The sequence below is a fragment of the Pipistrellus hanaki genome (genome assembly GCF_964339955.1).
Source record: "Pipistrellus hanaki genome assembly, chromosome: 13".
Classification (NCBI taxonomy): Eukaryota; Metazoa; Chordata; class Mammalia; order Chiroptera; family Vespertilionidae; genus Pipistrellus; species Pipistrellus hanaki.
Genome location: NC_140515.1, coordinates 59922069 through 59947468, shown reverse-complemented (window position 1 = coordinate 59947468; position 25400 = coordinate 59922069). Strand labels below are relative to the sequence as shown.

Sequence of the window (25400 nt, the reverse complement as noted above, 5' to 3'; positions counted from 1 at the left end):
AGGGGCCCTCTGCCGCCCTCTGCGCTCGGGACACCTCAGCAGGAGCCAGGCGGTAGCCTTTCCACAGGGGAGGCCCTGCCTGACATCGGGCTGCAGCTGCCAGTGGGGTTCCAGCCAGGGCGGGGCTTTGCAGGGTCCGTGGACAGCCCCCTGGTCCTGCCCGGTGCTTCTGGGCCTCAAGTCCGGCCTCTGCTCAGTCTATGGCACCTTCCAGAGCATTCAGTGCAGCTCCTTTCTTTTTTTTTTTTTAAACATATTTTATTGATTTTGTACAGAGAGGAAGGGAGAGAGATAGAGAGTTAGAAACATTGATGAGAGAGAGTCATCGATCAGCTGCCTCTTGCACACCCCCCACTGGGGATATGCCCGCCCGGAATCGAACCCGGGTCCCTTCAGTCCCCAAGCCGACGCTCTATCCATTGAGCCAAACCGGTTTTGGCAGTGCAGCTCTTTTCTTTCTTTCTTTCTCTTTCTTTCTTCCCTTCCCTTCCCTTCCCTTCCCTTCCCTTCCCTTCCCTTCCCTTCCCTTCCCTTCCCTTCTCTTTCCTTTTCTTTTTAATGTATCTTTACTGGTTCAGAGAAGGAGAGAAAGAGACAGAAACATCAATGATGAGAGAGAAGCATGGACCGGCTGCTTCCTACACGCCCTGCACTGGGGATCGAGCCCACAACTAGGGCCTGTGCCCTGACCAGGAATCAAACTATGACCTGCTGGTTCCTAGGTCGACACTCAACCACTGAGCTGGGCTCCAGGGCAGTTCTTGAGGCTCATGAGGACTGAAATATAATTTGTGAATCACCCAAGCCCGTGGTCGGCAAACTGCGGCTCGAGAGCCACATGTGGCTCTTTGGCCCCTTGAGTGTGGCTCTTCCACAAAATATCACGGCCTGGGCAAGTCTACTTTGAAGAAGTGGCGTTAGAAGAAGTTTAAGTTTTAAAAAATTTGGCTCTCCAAAGAAATTTCAATCGTTGTACTGCTGATGTTTGGCTGTTGCCTGAGTTTGCCGACCACTGGCCTAGGCCTGTCTCGGGTCACTGAAACCCTGGATCCTCCTCAGCAGTGGCAGAGGCCTCAGAGCCAGGCCATCTATTGGTCCCTACAAGAGGTGGGCAAGGGTGCTGACTGGCACAGCATGAGGTCAGCCTGACCCCGGCCCCGCCCCTCTGGGCCCACAGCAGCCCCCCGAGGAGGAGCTGTGCAACCTGCTCACCAACATGCTGTTCCTGGTGACGTGGCGGGGCGTGGAGGACAGCGACGAGGCTGCCTGGCGGGAGCGTGGCCAGGTCTTCTCCGTGCTCACCCAGCTGGGGGCCTCGGCCACCCTGGTGCGCCCCCCGGACTGCATCAAGCGCAGGTGAGGGTGTCCCCGGGGGTGGGGCCTTCCGGAGGCCTGTGGGGAGGGCAGGCCGGCGGGGAGGACAGCAGAGGGGGGGGAGGGCAGGCAGGAGGTCAGGCAGGCCTGTGGGGAGGGCAGGCCTGTGGGGAGGGCAGGCCGGTGGGGAGGACAGCAGAGGGGAGGGAGGGCAGGCAGGAGGGCAGGCAGGCCTGTGGGGAGGGCAGGCCGGCGGGGAGGACAGCAGAGGGCAGGGAGGGCAGGCAGGCCTGTGGGGAGGGCAGGCCAGCGGGGAGGGCAGCAGAGGGCAGGGAGGGCAGGCAGGCCTGTGGGGAGGACAGGCGGCAGACACCTGAGCCCCTCACCCGCCCGTCCCCAGCCTCCTGGAGATGATGCTGGAGTCCGCCCTGAGCGACATCAAGGAGGCGTCGGCCACCAAGGCGGCCTCAGTGGAGAGCCTGGCCGGCCTCACCCGGCAGGTGCTCTGGCTGCTGCGCCTGCTGCAGGACTTCCTGCACTCCGAGGGCCACGGCAGCCAGGAGCTGTGGAGCGAGAAGGTGCGGGCGTGGGACTCACACTCCGGGTCTGCAGGCGACGGGGGGTGGGGGGTGGGGGGTGGGCGTGTGTGCAGTCCCGGTGGGTCCACACGCCGTCTGAGCATGGACTTGTCTGTCTGTGTGATCCCCCGCCCCCCTCCCCTCACTCCGTCCCCGAGGGTGACGGCTGCGGGGTGTCGGTGGCAGCTCTTTGAAGGCGTGTGCAACCTGCTGGACCGCCTGGGAGCCTGGGCCCACCTGGCCAGCGGCACGGGGGACCTCCGGGAGATGGCCCAGATCGGCTTGCACCTCGTGCTGGGCTACATCCTGCTGGAGGACCCGCAGGTGAGGCTCGGGGCGCGGGCGGGCGCGGGGGGCGCGGCCACGAGCTCTGGGGCTGGGCACCCACACTGCCCTGTGCCCCCAGCTGCACGCCCAGGCCTACGTGAGGCTGCACTCGCTGCTGCAGACCGCGGTGCCCATGCGGCGGGAGGAAGCCTGCTACGTGCTCTCCAAGCTGGAGGCGGCGCTGGCGCGGGCCCTGGGCACCGCCCGCTGCGCGGCGGCCGCGGGGGAGCGCTGCTCCTGGCTGGTGCCGCTGGTGCGGACGCTGCTGGACCGCGCCTACGGGCCGCTGGGGCTGCAGTGGGGGCTGCCCTCCCTGCCGCCCACCAACGGCAGCCCCACCTTCTTCGAGGACTTCCAGGCCTTCTGCGCCACCCCCGAATGGCGCCACTTCATCGACAAGCAGGTGCCCGCGGCAGGGTGTGGGAGGGGAGGGGAGGGGGGCCGGAGCCTGCCCCGAAGGCTGCCTCCTCCCCCTCAACCCCCCTCAGCACCCCTCACCCCCCTCTTAACCGCCCTCACCGCCCTCACCCCCCTCTTAACCCCCCTCACCGCCCCCACCCCCTCACCCCAGGTGCAGCCCACCATGTCCCAGTTCGAGATGGACACCTACGCCAAGAGCCACGACCTCATGTCCGGCTTCTGGAACTCCTGCTACGACACGCTCATGAGCAGCGGGCAGCGGCGCCAGCGGGAGCGCGCCCTCAGCAGGCAGGCTTTCCAGGTGCCAGCGGGCGGCCCGCAGCCGCGCCTCAGCCTCACCCTCATCCTCACACCCATCCTAACCCTCACCCCCACCCTCTCCCTCACCCTCACCCTCTCCCTCACCCTCACCCTCACCCTCTCCTCACCCTCTCCTCACCCCCACCTCACCCTCACCCCCACCTTCACCCTCACCCCACCTTCTCCCTCACCCTCTCCTCTCCCTCACCCTCACCCTCACCCTCTCCTCACCCTCTCCCCACCCCCACCCCTCCTCACCCTCACCCTCACCCTCACCCTCACCCTCTCCTCACCCTCTCCCTCACCCCCACCTTCTCCCTCACCCTCTCCCTCACCCTCTCCCTCACCCTCACCCTCTCCCTCACCCTCTCCCTCACCCTCACCCTCACCTCTCCCTCACCCTCTCCCTCACCCCCACCTTCTCCCTCACCCTCTCCCTCACCCTCACCCTCACCCTCTCCCTCACCCTCACCCTCTCCCTCACCCTCTCCCTCACCCCCACCCTCTCCCTCACCCTCACCCTCTCCCTCTCCCTCACCCCCACCCTCACCCTCTTCCCTCACCCTCTCCCTCACCCCCACCCTCTCCCTCACCGGGGCCTCCTGACCCGGGACGGACGCCCGGACTCACCGTCGCCCCCGCCCCCGCAGGAGCTGGTGCTGGAGCCGGTGCAGCGGCGGGCGCGCCAGGAGGGGCTGCGCTTCGGGGCGGCGCTGAAGCAGCAGGCGGCGCAGCTCTCCACGGCGCTGCTGCACTGGGGCGCCCTCTGGCGGCGCCTCTGCAGCCCCTGCGGCGCCTGGGCCCTCAGGTGGGCGGGGCCCGGGCCGCCAGGAGGGCGGAGCTAGGGGCGGGGCATGGGCCCTGTGGTGGGCGGGGCTCGGACATGGGCGGGGCTATCACGGGGCGGTCCTCTGAGGGATGGCACAGATTGGCCTGCACCTCGTGTGGGCGGGGCTCTGGGTGGGGGCGGGCCCTCAGGTGGGTGGTGCTCGAGGCGGGGTCCTCTGTGGGCGGGGCGGGCCCTCAGGTGGGTGGTGCTCGGGGCGGGGTCCTCTGTGGGCGGGGAAGGGGAGGGAGGAAGGGGCCTGGAGAGCCTGGGTGCTGGGGGCAGCCTGGGAGGAACCACCTGTCCTGGGTGTCTGCAGGGACCCGCCCCCGCCCCGGTGGAAGATGTCCAGGGCCGAGACATACTCGCGCATGCGTCTGAAGCTGGTGCCCAACCATCACTTCAACGCCCACCTGGAGGCCAGCGCCCTCCGCGACAACCTAGGTGAGAGGGGAGCCAGCTGGGCCGCCCGGCCTCCGCTGCCCGGGCCCCTTCCGGCTGAACACCGCGGGCGCATTGCAGGCGAGGCCCCCCTGACGCCCACCGAGGAGGCCGCGCTGCCCCTGGCAGTGACCAGAGAGGCCAAGGTCAGTTCCGCGCCCGAGGAGCTGCCGGAGGACCAGCTGGGCGAGGACGAGCTGGCCTCCCTGGAGACCGCGTGAGTGGGACTGGGAGAGCGGAGGGGGCAGGGCTGCTCCGGGCACATGCCCGCTGGGGCTTGACCCCGAGTCCGTGCCCTCTGCCGCAGACTGCCCGAATCCGGGGGGCTGGCGAGAGGTGTTGCTCTTCCACGGGAGTGGGCAGGGGCGCAGCGAGGAGAAGCTGGGCACACGCGTTGGCGTCCTGGCCAGACACTCAGAGACCCCGGGGCAGGACCTGGGCCGGCCTGGACCCTGAGCGGTCCTCCCTCCCCTCTGACGGGGTGGCCCCCGGGGCGTGCTCCTGGGCTCCCGGGAAGGGAGTCCGGGGCGAGAGCCTGACGCGGGCGCCGCCCCGCAGGATGGAGGCGGCCGAGCTGGACGAGCAGCACGAGAAGCTGGTGCTGTCGGCCGAGTGCCAGCTGGTCACGGTGGTGGCCGTGGTGCCGGGGCTGCTGGAGGTCACCACGCAGCACATTTACTTCTACGACGGCAGCGCCGAGCGCGCGGAGACCGAGGAGGGTGCGTGGAGGGGGGCTGCGGGGAGGGGGGGCGGCCGGGGGGGCGGCCCGCTGGGCCAAGCCGAGCGACCCCTGCGCCCTCTCTCCGCCCGGCAGGCATCGGCCACGACTTCCGGCGGCCGCTGGCCCAGCTGCGCGAGGTGTACCTGCGGCGCTTCAACCTGCGCCGCTCGGCGCTGGAGCTCTTCTTCGTGGACCAGGCCAACTACTTCCTCAACTTCCCCAGCAGGCCGGGCGGGCCCCGGCCCCAGCCTGGCTCCGCGCCGCCCCACACCCAGCTGCGCAACCAGGTGTACAAGTGGCTGCTGCGCCTGCGGCCACCCACCCACGGCTACCTGAGCAGCCGCTCCCCCCAGGAGATGCTGCGCGCCTCCGGCCTCACCCAGGTGGGGCCCGGAGGCGAGGGGCGGGGTCGCCGGCCTGCGGTCGGAGGCATGCTGGACCTCTCCGCTGGCTCACCTCTTGCTACCCCGCCCCCCCGTCCCCCCAGAAATGGGTCCAGCGGGAAATATCCAACTTCGAGTACCTGATGCAGCTCAACACCATCGCCGGGCGGACGTACAACGACCTGTCCCAGTACCCCGTGGTGAGCGCCCGCTCCCTACCCACCGTGGCTCACCCAGAGGAGGCACCGCTGGGGGCCCCCCTGAGCATGGTCCTAGGGTGGTGCTGCCTAAGCCCTGGCCTCAGTTCCTGCCACCAACCCCCCACCCCAACAAACACACACACACACACACACACACCCAGCCCCTCTGGCCCCCTCCTGGCCAGCTCCCCCGGGGCCTCTCCGTCTTCCTGAGGGCGAGGGCAGGGGAGCGGCAGGCAGGCCCGCGGGACCCTCACGCGGCTCCTGCCCCGGGGGCGGCCAGTTCCCCTGGGTCCTCCAGGACTACGTGTCCCCCACCCTGGACCTCAGCAACCCAGCCGTCTTCCGGGACCTGTCCAAGCCCATCGGTGTGGTGAACCCCAAGCATGCCCAGCTCGTGAGGGAGAAGTGAGCATGTGGGCCGGGCGGGGCTCGGGCGGGACGGGCTCTGGAGGCGTCTGCCGACCCCCCCGCCACTGTGGCTCCAGGTACGAGAGCTTCGAGGACCCGGCGGGCACCATCGACAAGTTCCACTACGGCACCCACTACTCCAACGCCGCGGGCGTGATGCACTACCTCATCCGCATGGAGCCCTTCACCTCGCTGCACGTGCAGCTGCAGAGCGGCCGGTGCGCCGGGGCGGGGGCGGCAATGGGGAGGAGGCAGGTCCCCCACCCCGTCTTCCCCACCTGCCTCACTTTGGCCCGGGCCTCCCCAGCTTCGACTGCTCTGACCGGCAGTTCCACTCGGTGGCGGCGGCCTGGCAGGCCCGGCTGGACAGCCTGGCCGACGTGAAGGAGCTGATCCCGGAATTCTTCTACTTCCCCGACTTCCTGGAGAACCAGAACGGTAGGCACTGGGGTGGGGATGCCGACCGGGCCGGGCACGGGGAGCGGGTGTGGAGGGAAGGAGATGGGGAAGGAGATGGGGATTGGGGGCAGGTGTGGGGGGAAGGAGATGGGGTGGGGGGCAGGTGTGGGGGGAGAGGAGATGGGGAAGGAGATGGGGATTGGGGGCAGGTGTGGGGGGAAGGAGATGGGTAGGAGATGGGGATTGGGGGCAGGTGTGGGGGGAAGGAGATGGGGTGGGGGACAGGTGGGGGGGAAGGAGATGGGGATTGGGGGCAGGTGTGGGGGGAAGGAGATGGGGGGTAGGTGTGGGGGGAAGGAGATGGGGACAGGTGGGGGGGAAGGAGATGGGGATTGGGGGCAGGTGTGGGGGGAAGGAGATGGGTAGATGGGGATTGGGGGTAGGTGTGGGGAGAGAGGAGATGGGGTGGGGGACAGGTGGGGGGGAAGGAGATGGGGATTGGGGGGCAGGTGTGGGGGGAAGGAGATGGGGGTAGGTGTGGGGGGAAGGAGATGGGTAGGAGATGGGGATTGGGGGCAGGTGTGGGGGGAGCGGAGATGGGGTGGGGGACAGGTGGGGGGAAGGAGACGCGGGCGGGGGCCGGGTGGAGACAGCTGACCAGTCCCCTGTCCCAGGCTTTGACCTGGGCTGCCTCCAGCTGACCAATGAGAAGGTGGGGGACGTGGTGCTTCCGCCGTGGGCCAGCTCCCCCGAGGACTTCATCCAGCAGCACCGCCAGGCCCTGGTGAGGACCGGAGCCCCCGGCCGGGCAGCCGGGGCTGAGGTCAGGCTCGGGTCTGCTGTCTGTCCCAGGACTGACCGCCCCTCCCGCCCACCCACCCAGGAGTCGGAACACGTGTCCGCCCACTTACACGAGTGGATCGACCTCATCTTTGGCTACAAGCAGCGGGGCCCAGCCGCCGAGGAGGCCCTCAACGTCTTCTATTACTGCACCTATGAGGGTGGGCATGCCCCGGGCGCGCGGAGGCTGGCCCCCTGGAGCCTGGGCCTGTGGAGGCTGGGCCTGTGGAGGCTGGGATCACCTGGGGGCTGGGCCCCCTGGAGGCTGGGCCTGTGGAGGCTGGGCCCCGTGGAGGCTGGGATCACCTGGAGGCTGGGCCCCGTGGAGGCTGGGCCCCGTGGAGGCTGGGATCACCTGGAGGCTGGGCCCCGTGGAGGCTGGGATCACCTGGAGGCTGGGCCTGTGGAGGCTGGGCTCCCTGGAGGCTGGGATCACCTGGAGGCTGGGCCTGTGGAGGCTGGGCCCCGTGGAGGCTGGGCCCTCTGGAGGCTGGGCCCCCTGGAGGCTGGGATCACCTGGAGGCTGGGCCTGTGGAGGCTGGGCCCGTGGAGGCTGGGCCCCCTGGAGGCTGGGCCCTCTGGAGGCTGGGATCACCTGGAGGCTGGGTCCCGTGGAGGCTGGGATCACCTGGAGGCTGGGATCACCTGGAGGCTGGGCCCCGTGGAGGCTGGGATCACCTGGAGGCTGGGATCACCTGGAGGCTGGGCCCCGTGGAGGCTGGGCCCCGTGGAGGCTGGGATCACCTGGAGGCTGGCCTGGAGGCTGGGCCTGTGGAGGCTGGGCGCGGAGGAGGCAGCGTAGGGGCCGGGAGCACAGGAGTCCTGACTGCTCCGTCTGCCCACCAGGGGCTGTGGACCTGGACCAGGTGACGGACGAGCGGGAACGGAAGGCGCTGGAGGGCATCATCAGCAACTTCGGGCAGACTCCCTGCAGCTGCTCAGGGTGAGGCGGCGTGGAGCCCGGGGCGGGGGGTCCGGGCCCGGAGCTAACCGGCCGCTCGCCCGCAGGAGCCGCACCCGGCCCGGCTGTCCGCGGAGGAGGCCGCCCAGCGCCTGGCCCGCCTGGACACCAGCTCGCCCAGCATCTTCCAGCACCTGGGCCAGCTCCGGGCCTTCTTTGCGGAGGTGAGAGGAGATGAGCTGAACCTGCTGCTTCCTTACCAGCCGTTGGGGCAGACGGCAGGCCTACGTCAACCAGGGCCACTGATTCCCAGGCCCTGGGGAAGCCAGGGGCCGAGGGCGAGCAGCTGCCAGGAAAAGGCCCGGACAACACCTCGGGGCCTCAGCGGGGGCGGGCATCTGCAAGGACACGCCCTCCTTCCTGTCGGTGTCCCAGGCCTGCCCCTCCTGCCTGCAGGCCCAGGCCTGCCCCCTCCTGCCTGCAGGCTGGGGGCAGGGAGTGACGGGTGGGTGGATCAAGCTGGAGGCCCTGTCTGTCCCAGCTTCTCACTCAGCTTCTGAGCTGCCCCCTGAAAACCCTCTGGTCTCACACGTGTTTCCCGGTGGGACCTGGGCCTCTGTGCCCCAGCCAGGGGCCCCTGGGGCGGAGGGTAGAGGAGGCAGCGGTGCCCAGGGAGCAGCTGGTGCAGGTTGGCCTCGGACACAGCCCGCCTGCCCTCCACCCGCAGCTCATCAGCGATGGCGTGCCCCTGGTGCTGGCCGTGGTTCCCCACCGGCAGCTGCACTCCTCCATGACGCCGGACCTGCTGGTGAGTGGGCTGGGCATGATGCCCCCCGCCCCGCCCCCCCCCCCCCCCCCCCCCCCGACCGCCCCCAAACCGGCCTCCGCCCCCCCCCCCCGACCGCCCCCAAACCGGCCTCCGCCCCCCCCGACCGCCCCCCAAACCGGCCTCCGCCCCCCCCCGTCCGCCCCAAACCGGCCTCCGCCCCCCCCCCCCCCGACTGCCCCCAAACCGGCCTCCGCCCCCCCCCCCGACCGCCCCCCAAACCGGCCTCCGCCCCCCCCCGACCGCCCCCAAACCGGCCTCCGCCCCCGCCCCGACCGCCCCCAAACCGGCCTCCGCCCCCCCCCCCCCCCCCGACCGCCCCCAAACCGGCCACCGCCTCCCCCCCGACCGCCCCAAACCGGCCTCCGCCCCCCCCCCCCCCGACCGCCCCCAACCGGCCTCCGCCCCCCCCCGACCGCCCCCAAACCGGCCTCCGCCTCCCCCCCCCGACCGCCCCCAAACCGGCCTCCGCCCCCCCCCCCCGACCGCCCCCAAACCGGCCTCCGCCCCCCCCCCGACCGCCCCAAACCGGCCTCCGCCCCCCCCCCCCCCGACCGCCCCCTAACCGGCCTCCGCCCCCCCCCCCGACCGCCCCCAAACCGGCCTCCGCCCCCCCCCCCGACCGCCCCCAAACCGGCCTCCGCCCCCCCCCCCCCCCCCCCGACCGCCCCCAAACCGGCCTCCGCCCCCCCCCGACCGCCCCCAAACCGGCCTCCGCCTCCCCCCCCCCGACCGCCCCCCAAACCGGCCACCGCCCCCCCCCCCCCGACCGCCCCCAACCGGCCTCCGCCCCCCCCCCCGACCGCCCCCAAACCGGCTCCGCCCCCCCCCCCCCCCGACCGCCCCCAAACCGGCCTCCGCCCCCCCCCCCGACCGCCCCCCAAACCGGCCTCCGCCCCCCCCCCCCGACCGCCCCCAAACCGGCCTCCGCCCCCCCCCCCCCCGACCGCCCCCAAACCGGCCTCCGCCCCCCCCCCCGACCGCCCCCCAAACCGGCCACCGCCCCCCCCCCCCCCGACCGCCCCCAAACCGGCCTCCGCCCCCCCCCCCGACCGCCCCAAACGGCCCTCCCCCCCCCCCCCACCGCCCCCAAACCGGCCTCCGCCCCCCCCCCCCCCGACCGCCCCCAAACCGGCCTCCGCCCCCCCCCCCCGACCGCCCCCCAAACCGGCCTCCGCCCCCCACCCCCCCCCGACCGCCCCCAAACCGGCCTCCGCCCCCCCCCCGACCGCCCCCAAACCGGCCTCCGCCCCCCCACCCCCCCCCGACCGCCCCCAAACCGGCCTCCGCCCCCCCCACCCCCCCCGACCGCCCCCAAACCGGCCTCCGCCCCCCCCACCCCCCCCCGACCGCCCCCAAACGGCCTCCGCCCCCCCCCCGACGCCCCAAACCGGCCTCCGCCCCCGCCCCCCGACCGCCCCCAAACCGGCCTCCGCCCCCCCCCCGACCGCCCCCAAACCGGCCTCCGCCCCCCCCACCCCCCCCCCGACCGCCCCAAACCGGCCTCCGCCCCCCCCCGACCGCCCCCAAACCGGCCTCCGCCCCCGCCCCCCCGACCGCCCCCAAACCGGCCTCCGCCCCCCCCCCCGACCGCCCCCAACCGGCCTCCGCCCCCCCCCCGACCGCCCCCAAACCGGCCTCCCGCCCCCCCCCCCGACCGCCCCCCAAACCGGCCTCCGCCCCCCCCTTGACCGCCCCCAAACCCGGCCTCCGCCTCCCCCCCCCGACCGCCCCCAAACCGGCCTCCGCCCCCCCCCCACCGCCCCCAAACCGGCCTCCCCCCCCCCCCGACCGCCCCCAAACCGGCCTCCGCCCCCCCCCCCCGACCGCCCCCAAACCGGCCTCCGCCCCCCCCGACCGCCCCCAAACCGGCCTCCGCCCCCCCCCGACCGCCCCCAAACCGGCCTCCGCCTCCCCCCCCCGACCGCCCCCTAACTGGCCTCCGCCCCCCCCCCCCCCGACCGCCCCCAAACCGGCCTTCGGCCCCCCCCCCCCCCCCCCCCCCCCCCGACCGCCCCCTAACCGGCCTCCGCCCCCCCCCCCGACCGCCCCCAAACCGGCCCCCGCCCCCCCCACGACCGCCCCCAAACCGGCCTCCGCCCCCCCCCCCCCCGACCGCCCCCAAACCGGCTTCTGCCCCCCTGACCGCAGGTGACCGTGAGTGCCAACGGGCTGCTGGGCACCCACAGCTGGTCGCCACAGCTGGTCGCCCTACGACCGCAACATAAGCAACTACTTCAGGTTCATCAAAGACTCCACCAAGTGAGAGGGCTATGCGGGGCGGGGGGTCCCCGAAGCAGAATGCTGGCCGGCGCGGGGTCTGGCCAGGGACCCCGAGGGCCTCGGGACCCCGGCCTCACCCGTCCTTCCCTCCCTCGGCCAGGGGGCAGCGGCTGCTGAGCGGCCCCTGGGTCCCGGGCGGTGGCCTGAGCGGGCAGGCCCTGGCAGTGGCCCCGGACGGGAAGCTGCTGTTCAGCGGTGGCCACTGGGACGGCAGCCTGTGTGTGACCGCTCTGCCGCGGGGCAAGCTGCTGAGCCAGATCCACCGGCACCTGGGTACGGGCGCCCGGCGGCGGGGCGGGGCGGGGCGGGGCGGGGCGGGCGGCGTGCCGAGAGGCCTGACGGTCCGTCCCACCGGGACTTCCCCCCGCCGCCCCGCAGACATAGTGACCTGCCTCGCACTGGACTCCTGCGGCCTCTACCTCATCTCGGGCTCCCGGGACACCACCTGCATGGTGTGGCAGCTCCTGCACCAGGTGTGCGGGTGGGCAGCCTGGGGGGCCCCGTAGTCAGCCCTGCCGCCCCCCCCCCCCCCCCAGCAGGCTTCTAGTCCTGCTCCTGTCTCGTCCCCTTCCCTCCACCACCCGCCGGCTCTCTGGCTTTACCGGGTCCCCTCACGCTGCTGAGCCTTAGCCTCCTCGTTCAGGGGCCGGGATCACGGGGTGCCCCAGGCCTGAGACAGCCCTGGGCTCCTACAGGGTGGCGTCTCGGTGGGACTGGCACCGAAGCCCATACAGGTCCTCCACGGGCACGAAGCCGCGGTGAGCTGTGTGGCCATCAGCACGGAACTTGACATGGCCGTGTCCGGGTCTGAGGTCTGTGTGTGCCGGTGCCCGGCGGGGGGCAGGGGGGTGTGTGTGCTGAGTTTGCTGGGTGCTGCCTCTGGAACCCAGAACCCCTGCCAGGCTCCCTAAGCTGCCTTCCCGCAGGACGGAGCTGTGATCATCCACACGGTGCGCCGCGGCCAGTTCGTGGCGGCTCTGCGGCCCCCGGGGGCCATGCTGCCCGGACCCGTGTCCCACCTGGCGCTGGGGTCCGAGGGCCAGATCGTGGTGCAGAGCTCGGCGCGGGAACGTCTGGGGGCTCAGGTGCGGGGAAGGGCACCCAGGCAGGCCGGGGCGGTGGGGGTTCTGTGCTCGCTGACACCTCCTGCTTCTCCCAGGTCACCTACGCCCTGCACCTGTACTCGGTGAACGGGAGGCTGCGGGCCTCCCTGCCCCTGGGGGAGCAGCCCACTGCCCTGGCGGTGACGGAGGACTTCGTTCTGCTGGGCACGGCCCAGTGTGCCCTGCACATCCTCCACCTGAACAAGTGAGCCTGTCTGTGGGTTCACGGTCCCTCGGGGGGTGGCCGTTGGCAGAGGAACCAGGAGGTGCCCCTGTGAACCCACACCCACCCTCTGTGCATGCTCGTGGGCAGGCCTGCAAGTCCTGCCCCTGACTCCCCGCCCCCACCGGGGAGGCCCCGCCCTTGGCTTCCCTTAGCCTCACGTCCCTGGGAGATCTCTTCATTGGTCAGGGTTTCAATTGAGCCGTCCTGCAAACGGGGGCAAACAGGGCAATTAGGAGAATGAAGAGTCAGCTGGGTGCCAAGCTGCCTGCCATTTTTGAGTCCGGGTTTCCCTCCTTCCCTCCCTCCAGACTGCTTCCGGCTGCGCCTCCCCTGCCCATGAAGGTGCCCATCCGCAGCATGGCTGTGACCAAGGAGCGCAGCCACGTGCTTGTGGGTCTGGAGGACGGCAAGCTGATCGTGGTGGCGCGGGGCAGCCCTCTAAGGTGAGGACCAGGGCCCGCAGGGGAGCTCGAGTGGGGCGGGGAGGGGTGGTCGTGGCTGACCCACCCGCTCCCCCACCAGGTGCGCAGCGGCCAGTTCGCTCGGAAGCTCTGGCGGTCCTCCTCGCGGCGCATCTCGCAGGTGTCCTCGGGGGAGACGGAGTACAGACCCGAGGAGGCGCGCTGACCGCCTGTCCCCGCCCAGCGCGGCCCCGCCCACCGGAGGTCCCGCCCCCAGCGCGGCCCCACCCAATCCGGAGGCCCTGTCCCCAGCACGGGGCCCGCCTCACCCGGAGGCCCCGCCTAGGAGTCAGCGGAGCTGTCAGCTGGCACTCGGGGTGGGCGGTTCCTCACCCCCACCCAGCTCAGGGATTGGCGGGCAGAGTCACTCCCGGAAGTCCCGCCCCTCGCCGGCAGAGGGGCATCCGGCGTCCCGGCACTGGCCCCACGGACCGCACAGCACTTTCTGCAGAGTCTGGGGTGGGGGACCCAGCCCCCGAGCCCCGTTCCGGCAGCACAGGGACCGGCCGTGGCCTTAACCCCAAGGCGGCCCGGCCCGTTCTCGGCAATAAACGGCCTAGTTTTGTAGCTGCTCCGCCTCCTGCGTTTGCGCGCGCGGCCCAGCCTGCCCGGGTCCTTGAGGTCTCTGGATCCCTCCAGGGTGGCTCGTCCTCCCCGTGGCCTCAGTTTCCCCGACCTGCTCCTCGGCCCCTGGGCCGTCCTCCTCACTCGTGTTCGCACTCAGTCCTCCACGTGGCCGCCCGGCCAGCATCCGTGCGCCCCGCCTTCCGGGCAGCGAAGAGTGGGCGCGTCTGCGCGGTCCTTTTGGGGCGTCGAGAGGCCTCGGCCCCGCCCCAGCCCTGCCCTGCCCGCCCCTCCGCCCTCTTCCTCGCGCTGCCTGTCTTGGGCGGGCCAGTACCCGGCCTCCCCGGGATTCCACGCGGTCACCTGGGAAGCTGAGGCTTCGGCCCGCCAGCGTGAGCGGATCTGGGCCCGCGGAGGGTTGGCCGCCTCAGGTCAGGAGCGGGGCCCGAGCTGCCTCTGCACCCCCTGGAGACCCGGCTGGGCGGGAACCTGTGCGGGAAGCCAGGCGGGTGTGGGCCTGTTTTGTGGGTCCCGGGCCGGTGCGTGGTGTGGGCGGTGGAGGCTCCAATGCCGCAGCTCAGCTGGGTCAGGCAGACATGAGACTCAGTCACAGGCTCACCCACCAACCGGGATCAGCCAGCACCCCACAAAGGCCCCTGTGCGGTGGGTGACACACTCACACACCCGGACACGTGGCAGGGCCTGGGCCTCGGTCCCAGACCCACTTGCCAACTGCACTCGCCGTAAGCCTGGGCGCCCGGCCTCGCGCCAGGCAGTGAGTGTGGCCTGGGGGTTCGGGGGCTCCCCCGGCTCTTCATCCCTTTTCCAGACAAGATCCTTCCTTATCGCAGACTGGGCCTCCGCCCCCCAGGCCCCGGGAGGTGGGTCCCAGCAGGATCAGCCCAGTAGGTCCTGGGATTGAGGGGTCCTGTCCTTCAGGTTTCTGGCCTCTGGCCTATATGCCTATGACCTTGCTGGACCCACAGCACCCTGCTGTCCATCCTCAGCAGGCGGGGAGAGCGGGGCACACTGGAGGCTCCGGGAGGGCCCAGGGTGCCAGGTTCCTGGACTCCCACCAGCCAGTGATGGGGCTGGAACAGGGTGGGCATCTCCCTGGTCCTTCCATGCCATCCCTGGACTCTGGTTTGCCCACCTGCCTGCCTCCCTCCTGAGCTGCATCGTGCCTCCTCTCGGCCAGCTGGGGCCAGTTCTCTCACTCCACTCCACCTGACAGAGAAAACGGGTCCAGGTTGATGAGTGGGTGTGTGGGGGTCAGCCTGCCCTGGAGGGAATCAGGATGCAGCGGGCCAGGAGCGGGACCCCTGACATCAGGCCTGTGGTATCGCTTCTCTCCCCCCCAATGTCCCTACACACAGCCCCCAGCTCCGTGCCCGGGCCCTGCCCCTCACGCCACCCCCTTCTCCACGAAGACACAGCCCCGGGAGCGCCCGCCGGCAGAGCGATGCCGCACAACGCCAGCCACCAGGACGGCACGGTCCGTGGCGGTAAGCACCTCCTGGCCACTCTGGGCGCTGGGCAGGTCGGAAGGCAGCCCAGGTGGGCAAGTCACACAAGTTCCGTCACGGGCTCTGGCGAGCTTGTCCGCGGGGCCCTGCCGCCGGGCTGCGGCAGCAGCTGGCCTCCGGGCAGAAGGAAGGAAGCAGCAGCATTTGCTTGTCTTCCAGTGCAGCCTCATGTTGCAAAAATGTGCAAGGTCTCCTGTGCACGGAGGCCCCATGGAGACCGCCACAATTCAAGGTGCTCTCACCTTCTGGACTCCCCTGGGAAAGACAGGAGATGAAGTCCAGTCCACAGTAGACAGAAGAGGTGCGATCAGAGGCAGGAAAGGGGAAAGCCAGGAGCATCAGCAGGTGCAGGCGCCTGGGAGGTTCCAGGCCGGAGCATGACGGGCAGCTGGGGAGGGTGGTGAGCAAGGGGAGGCTATGGGAGAGGAGCATGGGAAGCGGCCAGTCCGCTCTGGATGCGGTGGGTGAGCTCTTGTAATTTCAGTATTACCTGAGCATTCTGGTCTAGGTTCTTAAGTTGCATTTTTTTGAAAGTGTATTTTTATTGATTTCAGAGAGGAAGAGAGAGAAAGAGGTAGAAACATCAATGATGAGAGAGAATCATGGATTAGCTGCCTCCTGCACACCCTCTACCCGAGGATCGAGCTCACAACCCCTGACTGGGAATCGAACCATGACCTCCTGGTTCATAGGTTGACGCTCAACCACTGAGCCACACTGGCCAGGCATGTATGAGCTTTTGACTATAGAGTACGGACTATTGTTTCAAATCATTTGGAGCCAAGTCTAGGAGAGACTGCCCAGGGACCCCAGCTGGATTCCTTGCCTCTGACCCTGTCCTTCCTTCCTTCCTTCCACAGATCAGACCTGGAAGGAGCAGGACAGGGACAGGGAGGGAGAGTGGGTAGGCGAAGGGAGTGGCCCGGCCTGCAATACCTCCTCCCCATTCCCCCCCGAGCCTCCAGGGGCCACAGGCAGCAGCACCCCTGTCTACTATGCCCTCCTGGCCACCGTGGTGCTCGGTCTGCTTGCCTACGTGGCCTTCAAGTGGTAGGTGGCCTGGGTACTGCCCTGTGGGACCCCTTCCCGTCCGGACTCCCAGCCAGCTCCCCGTCTCAGTGAAGATCGGAGCAGGCTGGCAGGGCTCCTGCTCCCCACAGCTGGCGCTCCCATCAGCAGAGACGGCAGCTGGCCAAAGCGCGGGCTGCAGAGCCAGGCGGCCTCGACGGGGAGCACGGGGTCTTCCCGGACTCTCCTGGTGGCCTGGCGCCCCGTGCCCCCAGCCAGGGTGAGTCCCTTTCCCGGGGAGCAGGGCCCTCGCTCTGCCCGCCCAGCCCTTCTGACGCTCCTGTCTCCCACCCCAGGGCCACAGCCGGAGCTCGGCCGCCGGCTTTACCTCCATCTCCCTCGGCAGCAGCAGGAGGAAGTGGAGCGGCTCCTGGGAGGGCCGGGCGACCCCGACAAGGGCTGGCAGGGCCTGGCAGGCCGCCTGGGCTACCAGACCGAGGCTGTGGAGACCATGGCCCGGGGCCGGGGGCCTGCCTGTGCCCTGCTGAGGGACTGGGCTGTCCAGGGAGGCAGCGGCGCTACCCTCAGCGTGCTGGGAGAGGCCCTGGCCGCCATGGGCCGTGGAGACGTGGTCCAGGTGCTGGGCCTCCCGCCCGGGGGCTGCTCTGTGGTGTGAGCCAGGCCCCCGGAGCCTGGCCTCTCGGGTGCACCCTGTGCTCCCCACCACGCCCTCCCCCATGCTTTCCCTGCCATGGGCTTCCTGGCACGGGCGGGCCCGCCTGCTCCATTCTGGAGGGACTCAGAGGGTGCAGCCACCGCCCTCCTCCCCTGGCCCCACGTTCCTCTGAGACAGAGACGTGGCTATGGGAGACGGGCAGGAAGGAGTGGGCCTGCCCTCCTGCTCCCTGTCCGCTCCCCTTCCTGGCCTTAACCGTTTTCCTACTTTTGTATCACAGTAAAGGCAGCTCTGGTTACTGTGCGGGCTCTGTCTGGCTCCGGGGCCTGTGAGACAGTGGGTGGTAGGAGGCTGGGGTCCTGAGTTACAGGAGGAACCTGGGCTGCAGGCCGTGTGTTCCCGTCCAGGACGCAGAGCTGTGGGCTCAGCGCAGAGTTCACCTCCGGCACCTGCTGCAAACTCCACCCTCAGGCGAACTCTGGACTCCGGCAACGTCAGACACGCATGCTGTCTAGCTCTGAGGGAACACACACACCACCTTCTTTAATTAATTTTATTTTTTACATAAAAAGTTCAGTAAAAATTGGATAAAGTAAAGTGATTTTAAGCAGTAAATCAATCTTATCAACATAGCACGAGGCTGGCCGAACCACAGGCGGCCTGCTTTGGAGTATTTACATGATAACAAATTAAACCTTGCAGGAGCACTTCAACAGTCCTTACAAAGTCTTCTGTGATCCTAGCATGGAAAGGCTAAAAGCAAAACAACAACAAACAAAACCAGGAAAACAACAGATTATTCCCAATATATTCACATATACATTAAAATATAGTACAGGTTGTCGGGGACAGGGTGTGGTGGAAGCGCATGGTCTGTGCGCCGACAGCACCGCCAAGGAGGAGACCGGGGGAGGGGTCCGGCCGGGCCAGGGTCCGAGGGAAGCGCCTCCCGGGGCCCCGGCCTCCGATGGCCTTGAACCTCCCACAGCTCACGACGGGGACCGCCTGCTGAGACGGGCTCGCTGGCTCTCGGCTCTGCAGCGGGCCGGTGAGGGCATCAGTAGCACAGCTGTGACGGCGGCAGTGGCAGGGCGGCGGCTCCTCCCCACGTCGGCCCTGCCTGCTCCGCCCCGCCCGCCCGTCACTCCAGCTCCGTGTCCTCTTTGGGCTTGTACACGGCCCCGAACTTCTGCATGTACTTCTTGATGTACTCCTTGGTCTTGTGCTTCACGTTCTCGTTGCACTCCAGGTCCTCCGGGTTCTTGCAGTACTTCAGCTCCTTGTTCATGACGCCGTGAGTCAGCTGTCAGGACGCAGAGAACAGGGCCGCCCGTCAGGGGGACACCACTTGAGCGGGAAGGCCAGCCTCGGCCTCAGGCCCTTCTAACCAAGACCGGAGTTGGACAGAAGGAAGTGTGTGTGGGGGGGAGGGGGGGGCGACACACAGGCTGGTGCTGGGGCCACAAGAGGAGCAGTTCAGCTCTGGACGTTTCTTAGAGTCAGTACACCCAGGTGGGGCCCTTCCTTCTCAAACCCTGGGTCCCAGCCTGGGAGTCAGGCCAGGAAGCCCACTTCCCATGGGGGGCCATTTAGAAGGCAGCACAGCTGGGACGGCGGTGGAGTTTGCCCACCACGCGGCCCGCCAGCACTGGGAGCTACCTTTCGAGCGAGGTGCTTGAAGTCCTCTGTGGTGGTGATCCGCCCCACTTTGCAGTCCGGCTTCCGGTAGGGGTTCAGGCACTGGACGATGAACTGGGACATCTGCAGGCAGAGAGCACTGCTCACGCCCCCGACGCAGGAAGCAGAGGGGCCCTCCCGCTCCGCGTGGCTGGTCGGACGGGGCGGGCATGCCGGGGGCTCAGACAGGGGAGCTCCCGGTGGACTGAGCGGGCCTGGCCGGAGGCCGGCAGCTGGGACTGAGAGAGGTCCTGCCTGTCCGAGCTCCACTGGAACCAGGCCCGGCTCAGAGCGCGCCGAGTGCTGCCGGGGGCTCAGTGACCCCGAGACGCAGGCCCCTCCTCACTGAAGGCACTCGGGTCAGGGCCACGTTCCTCTGCATTCACACTGCAGCGGGGTGGGGGGGGTCACACTGCAGCGGGGTGAGGGGGGGTCACACTGCAGCGGGGTGAGGGGGGTCACGCTGCAGCGGGGTGGGGGGGGTCACGCTGCAGCGGGGTGAGGGGGGGGTCACAGTGCAGCGGGGTGGGGGGGGTCACAGTGCAGCGGGGTGGGGGGGGTCACACTGCAGCGGGGTGAGGGGGGTCACACTGCAGCGGGGTGAGGGGGGTCACACTGCAGCGGGGTGAGGGGGGGGTCACAGTGCAGCGGGGTGAGGGGGGCCACACTGCAGCGGGGTGAGGGGGGGTCACACTGCAGCAGGGTGAGGGGGGGTCACACTGCAGCGGGGTGAGGGGGGGTCACGCTGCAGCGGGGTGAGGGGGGTCACAGTGCAGCGGGGTGAGGGGGGGTCACACTGCAGCGGGGTGAGGGGGGTCACACTGCAGCGGGGTGAGGGGGGTCACACTGCAGCGGGGTGAGGGGGGGTCACACTGCAGCGGGGTGAGGGGGGGCCACACTGCAGCGGGGTGAGGGGGGGTCACACTGCAGCGGGGTGAGGGGGGTCACACTGCAGCGGGGTGAGGGGGGTCACAGTGCAGCGGGGTGGGGTGAGGCGAGGGGGCGAGCTGGGCGTGCTCAGGACCGAGTTGAGCAAGCCCCACCAAGCCTACCTCCTTCCGGAACACCTCCTTGCTCTTCTTAGCCAGCTCGCTGGAGGTGTCTGCCTCTGCTGTCTTGGGCTTCTTTGAGGCCTAGGAACAGAGAAAGCACAGTGCTGGGCGAGCGATCCTCCTGAGATCCTGCCTGAGGGCTACGTGTCCCAGAGCGGACGGCGAGCAGCTGAGCGGCAGGGAAGGCTTGTCTCTGCTCCTCCACGGACCTCGTTTCTGTTGTCGGCACGTCCGAGCCGCCCCGCCCCGCCCCCACCCCCGCACTGACGTGGAATTCTCCAGAACAAGCAGGAGAACAGGACCCGGCAGGCTCCCCGGCGACAGGACACAGGCGCACGCCGCACACACCTTCATGGGGTTCTCGTCGTAGGTCGGGGTTCCCAGGTCCATCTCGGCTTCATGCTCCAGGCTGGCCTCGTCTCCGGGGCTGTCCCACGTGGGCGGGTCCCACTGAGTCTGCCTGGAAGGGAGGGAGAGGCCGCTGTCCGGCAGAACAGACTTCTGCCCCGCACTCTGCTCCACCACCCAGACCCCGTCAGCAGCACTAAAGCCACGTGACGCCGCCCGTTTTCAGATGATTGTGGAACAGGCTTACCTGTGACCAACGCAACTTTTTTTTTTTTTTTTTTTTTTTTTAAAGGGCTCAGCCCTAGTCGGTGTTGCTCAGTGGATAGAGCGCACTGGCCTGTGGACCGAAGGGTCCTGGGTTCAATTCCGGTCAAGGGCACGTACCTTGGTTGCAGGGTCCTCCCCAGCGTGGGCCCTGGTCGGGGCTCATGCAGGAGGCAACCATCTGATGTGTTTCTTTCACACTGATGTTAGAGAGACATCGTTTGGCTGTCTACCACATGTGCCTGATTAGGGCCAAGGATCCTGCCTGCAACAGAGGGATCCTACATGCCCCTGACCGGGAACTGAACCCACAACCCTTCATTCTGAGGGCCGATTACCACTTAGCCAATCCGGCCAGGGATCTGTCTTTTACAAAAGACGCCTGCCCACGACCCCATATCTACGCTGACAAAGTCATTGCTGTTTTTTTAAAACGCCTTTGTTTCTCCAGAAGAATCTGCAGATCAAAAATACACCCCAACAGCTAAGACGAAAGCCTAGGTCCGCCGCCCACCTGACAGCCCTCCCACCTTGTGCGGAGTGCCCACCTCGTGATGACGTGGTAGTAATAGATCTTCCCTTCGGGGTCGCGGGCGGTCTTCCAGTTGGGAGGTAAGACGATGGTTTTTGGTTTGGGAGGAGAGGGCGGGGGCAGGTCCAGGAGGTTGTTGCTCACCACCATGTCTGGCTAGAAGAGAGACACGCACAGAACAGCTTCCTCTCTGCCTGAGCAGCCACAGGAGCCCCCACGGCACGTCTCCTCTCTCAGGCACACACGGTCTGGAGGCTGCTGCTTCGTGCACACCCCTCGTCTACTTCACGTAGCTGCGTGAGTCCACCTGCCCATTCCTGCAGTCCTTTGTCTGGCCTCTTCCCCAAGCTTTGGTGTCGCTGAATAGTGCACACCATTCGATATCTAATACATTACTAGTCCTTCCCCTCCTGGGAATGATTCTTTCCTCAAACTCTTCCTCTGTACCTCTCATGGCATTAAACTGATTAATTTAAGTATCATTCATCATGATCCTCAACTCTTAGAATGCTGACTTCTAATAATAGGAATGCAATGTTGTGTTTGTATTAAAAACGCACACCAGGCCCGGGCACTCCTGCTTGAGTGCACACGACTTCCTCTGCAGCCCACGTCCCCTCGCCACCCGTCTACAGCCACCAGCACTCACAGAGCCTTCCCTTCCTCAGAACTGCTGTCCTCATCCTGTGACTGTTCGATTCTCAACTGCCTCCTATTTCCCATTTCATCCCAAAACAACACGTCATCGAGGTTTCACCACATCTTTCTATAATACATCCGGCGAACACCCAAAGCTCCCCTCAGCACACACGGCACAACACTCGGCTCCTCCCTGTACTAACGAGTCCATGTCTGGTACAGTCTCCTACAGCATCACCAATAACCGCTGGTCTATGCAAGCAATACTTTGGAATTCACAGCGAAGTATAAAAACACGAGGTCGGTCGGTTTGAGCGTCCCGTTGGCAGAGCTTCTTACCGGCTGCAGGGGCGAGGGCTGCCCCGGGGCCACAACGGCCGTCACGGCCGCGGCCGGCTGCACCACCACGCCGGACGCCGAGAAGATCTGCTGCCCCGGGAGGTACTGCAGGCTCGGCTGGGCATAGCTCTGGAGAGGAAGCAGCAATCAGCATTGTGCTGGCACCGCCTGGAGGTCCAGTGTCCACACGGAAAGGGACAGTGAACACTCCCAGGTTCCACGGATCTGCCCAAACCAGCCGGCAACCATATGCCACAGCCAGAGCCCAAGCCAACATCAGCAAAAAGGGGAAACTGGTTTGCAGTATCACTGAATAGCACAGATGCACTTGTGAGATGTTCCAACAGCAGGTGCCTGTCAAATCTCTCCGCTGGCTGTCCCCTGGAGGCGACGTGAAACCACACAAAAGCTGACTCCGCAGCGTAAATATAAGCGCAGCCTGAAACATCTCCACGCTCGGCTGGTGTGCTCAGTGGTGGAGCACTGACCTATGAACTGGGCAGTCACGGGTCAATTCCCGGCCAGGGCACATGCCTGGGTTGCGGGCTCGATTCCCATGTGGGGCATGTAGGAGGCAGCCAATCAGTGATTCTCTCCCATCATTAATTTTTTCTCTCCCTCTCTGAATAAAATAAAAGGAAGCAATGGGGAAAACATCCCTGGTGAGGATTAAGAAAAGCCCCTTCTCTCTCTTGCGCTCTGGGGGAGGCAGGCCGGCCGGCCGGCGATAAGAAGCCCTCCCGAGGGCCCGGGTGCGGTGAGGACCCAGGCGAGTGAGCCTGGAAGCCACTCCTGCACCCCGCGGTCCTCAGGTGACGACAGCCCTGGTTAACGTACATTCAGGGGAGGCTCAGAGCCAGAGTCACCCTGCCAGCTGCTCCCGAACCGCTGGCCACGGAGCCTGGAAGACATTACTGCTGTCTTACGCGGCTCAGTTTTAACTTGTTATGCAGTACATAGCCAGTACTGGTCAGTGTATACACTGACCCATGTCAGGATTCCCCGCCTATCAGCCTAACTTCCCGTAACAGACGGTGAGTGAGACAGAGAGGCCCCAGGTGACTCACCTGCACGAGGGGGGGCGTTGTCTGGGAGTAGGGGGACGTCACGCCGTAGACGGCTGGACAGGTCTGTCCTTGGTAATAGACGGTCGGCTGCGACTGGGTGGGCGTCGAGTAGGGCTGCTGCACGCTGACCGGCTGCTGGTTTGACTCCCAAACGCTGTAATTTTGTCCCTGGACCGGGGCTGCGGCCGGCACTGGCAGGACGGTGACGCTGGAGTCCTGGTGCACCACCCCTTCGCTCTGGGCCACGTACTGAGAGCTGGACACTTCCACGGGGGCCGTCACGTGTGGCACCACGGGGACCGCCGGGGGGGCGGCCAGGGGCTCCGCGGAGTGTCCCCCCAGGGGCTGAGCGTGATCGTAAGGAGCAGGGGAGCACACGGGGTCCAGGCTGGGGGTGGGGAGGAGCACCTTCCCAGCATTGGGGTTGCTGGGGTCCACGTAGGCCTGCATGGGGTACCCCGGTGGGTAGCCGGCAAAGGGGTGGTGAGGGCCGCCGTAGCCGAGAGAGTCGTAGGGCAGCGGAGACGTGATTCCCAGGCTCTGCATCTGCTGCTGCTGCTTCTGGGCCTCCCGCTGGGCCACCTCCTGCTCGAACAGCTTCCGCCGCTCCTCCGTCGAGAGCTTGTTGCGGTCCTTCCGCACTTTCTTCTTGGAGGTCGGGGTGTCGTATCTAGAAAGAAAACAGTAGGAGCATCACAAAAAGTGGCTCCTAAATTATAGCCACAATCAGAGCACCAAGTGTATGTCACTCAATACTCAGTCATTCATTACACCAGCTCCAATTAGTTATAAATCACACATTACTCAGGAGCCTGCAAATAGAAGGGAAGCCCACGGAAACAGACACATAGATGAAAAAGGAAGTTCATCACATTCTAAACTGCTAGCTTTTCAAATTAAAGACACATATAGCACTTTAACAGATTCTTCTTTATAGTTGGGGACAGATCTATAACCACACATTCTGAAATTAGACAGAAATCAAAATAAAAGAAAAAGATAAAGAATGACACATTTGGCCACACACCTTTATGACAAATACCCACAAAGGATGAACGTGAACACATGGAAGACAGAGCTACGTTCATATTCTCTTCTCTGTGCAACTCCAAGTAGGACATGCTCCTGCTAAGCTGGGAAGAAACCTCCTAAAACACAGGAAGCACCACCCAGCCATGAAGCAAACACAGCACAGGATACACTCAACCAAACCACAGCGAACAAATTCTCTGTCAGAAGTACAAAATGAGCCCAACACAAGGCACAACTAGGGAAAAAATACTGCAAAAGTTATCAGTAAAACGTAATTGTATTTAGCCGAAGCCGGTTTGGCTCAGTGATAGAGCGTCGGTCTGCGGACTGAAGGGTCCCAGGTTCGATTCCGGTCAAGGGCATGTACGTAGGTTGCGGGCACATCCCCGGTGGGGGGTGTGCAAGAGGCAGCTGGTAGATGTTTCTCTCTCATCGATGTTTCTAGCTCTCTGTCTCTCTCCCTTCCTCTCTGTAAAAAATCAATAAAATATATATAAAAAACAAACAAACAAACAAAAAAACCCCCACGTAATTATATTTAGAATGTCGTATATAAAAAACTCCTAACAGCCCAGCCAGTGCGGCTCAGTGGTTGAGTGTTGACCCATGAACCAAGAGGTCACTGGTTGATTCCTGGACAGGGCACGTGCCCGGGGCTGCCAGGAGGCAGCAGCCAATCATGGTTTCTTTCTCGTTGATGTTTCCATTTTCCTCCCCCTCCCCTTTCCTCTCTCTCTGAAATCAATAAAGACATATTAAAAACAAACAAACAAAAAGCCTCCCAATACTCAAAAGACAAATAACAAATGAAAAGAACAGATAAAGCTGCTTCACAGAAGAGGGAACAGAAATGGCCAAAAATATACAAGACGTCCCATCTCTTTTGCAGTCAGGGGACTGTAAACCAAGCATGATCAGCTACTGTTCCATACCAGACAGCCCCAAATCAACAACTGACCCGGCTGAGTGGACGCAGTCTAGTCTTCCGAAGAAATGCCCGGAGCCCCTGCTGGTGACCAGGTGGCCGTTCCCTACGAGCGTCCGCTGCCCGTCCTCCCCGCCAGCCCCCACCCGGCTCTCAGAGAACAAGGCTTTGGCTCCTCAAAGGATTTGAATGATACCAAACCCATTCTGTCTTCACAGCCCACACGAGCGCCGAGAGAAGCCTCACATTCCCTCAGGTTCACACTCACCGGGAGGAGGTCCATCCCACACGCCCGGGGGGCCAGCCCAGGTGAGCTGAGCGCTCGGCACGCACCTGTCCTCGGGCCTCTTGGTGCCTCGCTCGTAGGCAGAGGAGGGCGGCGAGAGGGAGCCCCTTCGTTTCCGCTTCTCTTTATTCTGAGTTTGCTTGTCTGTGTCTCTCTCTCGTGACCGGTTGGGAGTCTTAGGGGCAGCAGCTTGATCTCTGAAGACAGTAGCATCTCTTCCCCGTTCAGTCACTAGGGGAAAAGGATTAAAAAACTTACTGGGAGCCGTTTCTCCATCGGATGCATCAACCGAGTCACAAATTTCTACCCAACAAGTGGGTCCCCGACGCCTCCGGCCTGCCTCCTGAAAGCCTCTTCTGTGAGCGCCCTTTCTACTTCCCACCGCTGCCGCCGCGCCTGCGGCAGCTTCCGCAGGCTGGGGAGCGCAGCACGCAGGGCGCTCAGACCTTTACGAGGCAGTCTGCTGGTCAGTTCACGTGTGGACGCCATCTACTGCCCCTGAACC

General features: G+C 66.4%; 3 protein-coding genes across 9 annotated transcripts in view; 2 read left to right on the top strand and 1 right to left on the bottom strand.

Moving 5' to 3' along the window:
* NBEAL2 (neurobeachin like 2) overlaps positions 1–13527 on the top strand; it is a 30402-nt gene extending 16875 nt beyond the window's left edge. Inside the window, 30 exon segments of the mRNA XM_084901676.1 lie at positions 1178–1356; positions 1715–1892; positions 2079–2216; positions 2299–2622; positions 2791–2940; positions 3590–3747; positions 4085–4209; positions 4288–4423; positions 4765–4925; positions 5021–5310; positions 5415–5510; positions 5794–5918; positions 5999–6139; positions 6229–6359; positions 6995–7104; positions 7204–7321; positions 8007–8089; positions 8095–8103; positions 8169–8285; positions 8789–8869; positions 11039–11095; positions 11097–11149; positions 11271–11443; positions 11549–11643; positions 11866–11982; positions 12097–12255; positions 12330–12478; positions 12808–12920; positions 12923–12942; positions 13022–13527. Coding sequence (XP_084757802.1) covers positions 1178–1356; positions 1715–1892; positions 2079–2216; positions 2299–2622; positions 2791–2940; positions 3590–3747; positions 4085–4209; positions 4288–4423; positions 4765–4925; positions 5021–5310; positions 5415–5510; positions 5794–5918; positions 5999–6139; positions 6229–6359; positions 6995–7104; positions 7204–7321; positions 8007–8089; positions 8095–8103; positions 8169–8285; positions 8789–8869; positions 11039–11095; positions 11097–11149; positions 11271–11443; positions 11549–11643; positions 11866–11982; positions 12097–12255; positions 12330–12478; positions 12808–12920; positions 12923–12942; positions 13022–13126 — 3891 coding nt within the window. The 3' untranslated portion in view covers positions 13127–13527.
* Positions 13528–13654: 127 nt separating this feature from the next.
* Positions 13655–17162, top strand: LOC311631512 (death domain-containing membrane protein NRADD-like). Of its 6 annotated transcripts, XM_084901692.1 has the most exons (5): positions 13897–13916; positions 14901–15029; positions 15911–16100; positions 16211–16338; positions 16415–16857. In XM_084901692.1, the coding sequence occupies exons 2-5, from the start codon at positions 14987–14989 to the stop codon at positions 16732–16734; spliced, it is 681 nt and encodes a 226-aa protein (XP_084757818.1). In that variant the 5' UTR covers positions 13897–13916; positions 14901–14986; the 3' UTR covers positions 16735–16857. The 6 variants fall into 6 exon arrangements, with proteins under 6 accessions (XP_084757816.1, XP_084757815.1, XP_084757817.1 ...); XM_084901690.1 differs by having other exon boundaries at positions 13655–13916; positions 14961–15029; positions 16211–17162; XM_084901689.1 differs by having other exon boundaries at positions 13655–13916; positions 14955–15029; positions 16211–17162.
* A 111-nt stretch (positions 17163–17273) lies between these two features.
* SETD2 (SET domain containing 2, histone lysine methyltransferase) overlaps positions 17274–25400 on the bottom strand; it is a 61790-nt gene continuing 53663 nt past the window's right edge. For both annotated transcript variants that reach the window (XM_084901677.1, XM_084901678.1), the window contains exons 14-21: positions 24943–25126; positions 22653–23322; positions 21586–21714; positions 20624–20763; positions 19812–19923; positions 19464–19544; positions 18394–18495; positions 17274–18037 (exon numbers count right to left, since the gene is read on the bottom strand). In XM_084901677.1, the coding sequence (XP_084757803.1) occupies positions 17876–18037; positions 18394–18495; positions 19464–19544; positions 19812–19923; positions 20624–20763; positions 21586–21714; positions 22653–23322; positions 24943–25126 (1580 nt within the window). In that variant the 3' untranslated portion in view covers positions 17274–17875. The remainder of the gene's footprint in view (positions 18038–18393; positions 18496–19463; positions 19545–19811; positions 19924–20623; positions 20764–21585; positions 21715–22652; positions 23323–24942; positions 25127–25400) is intronic.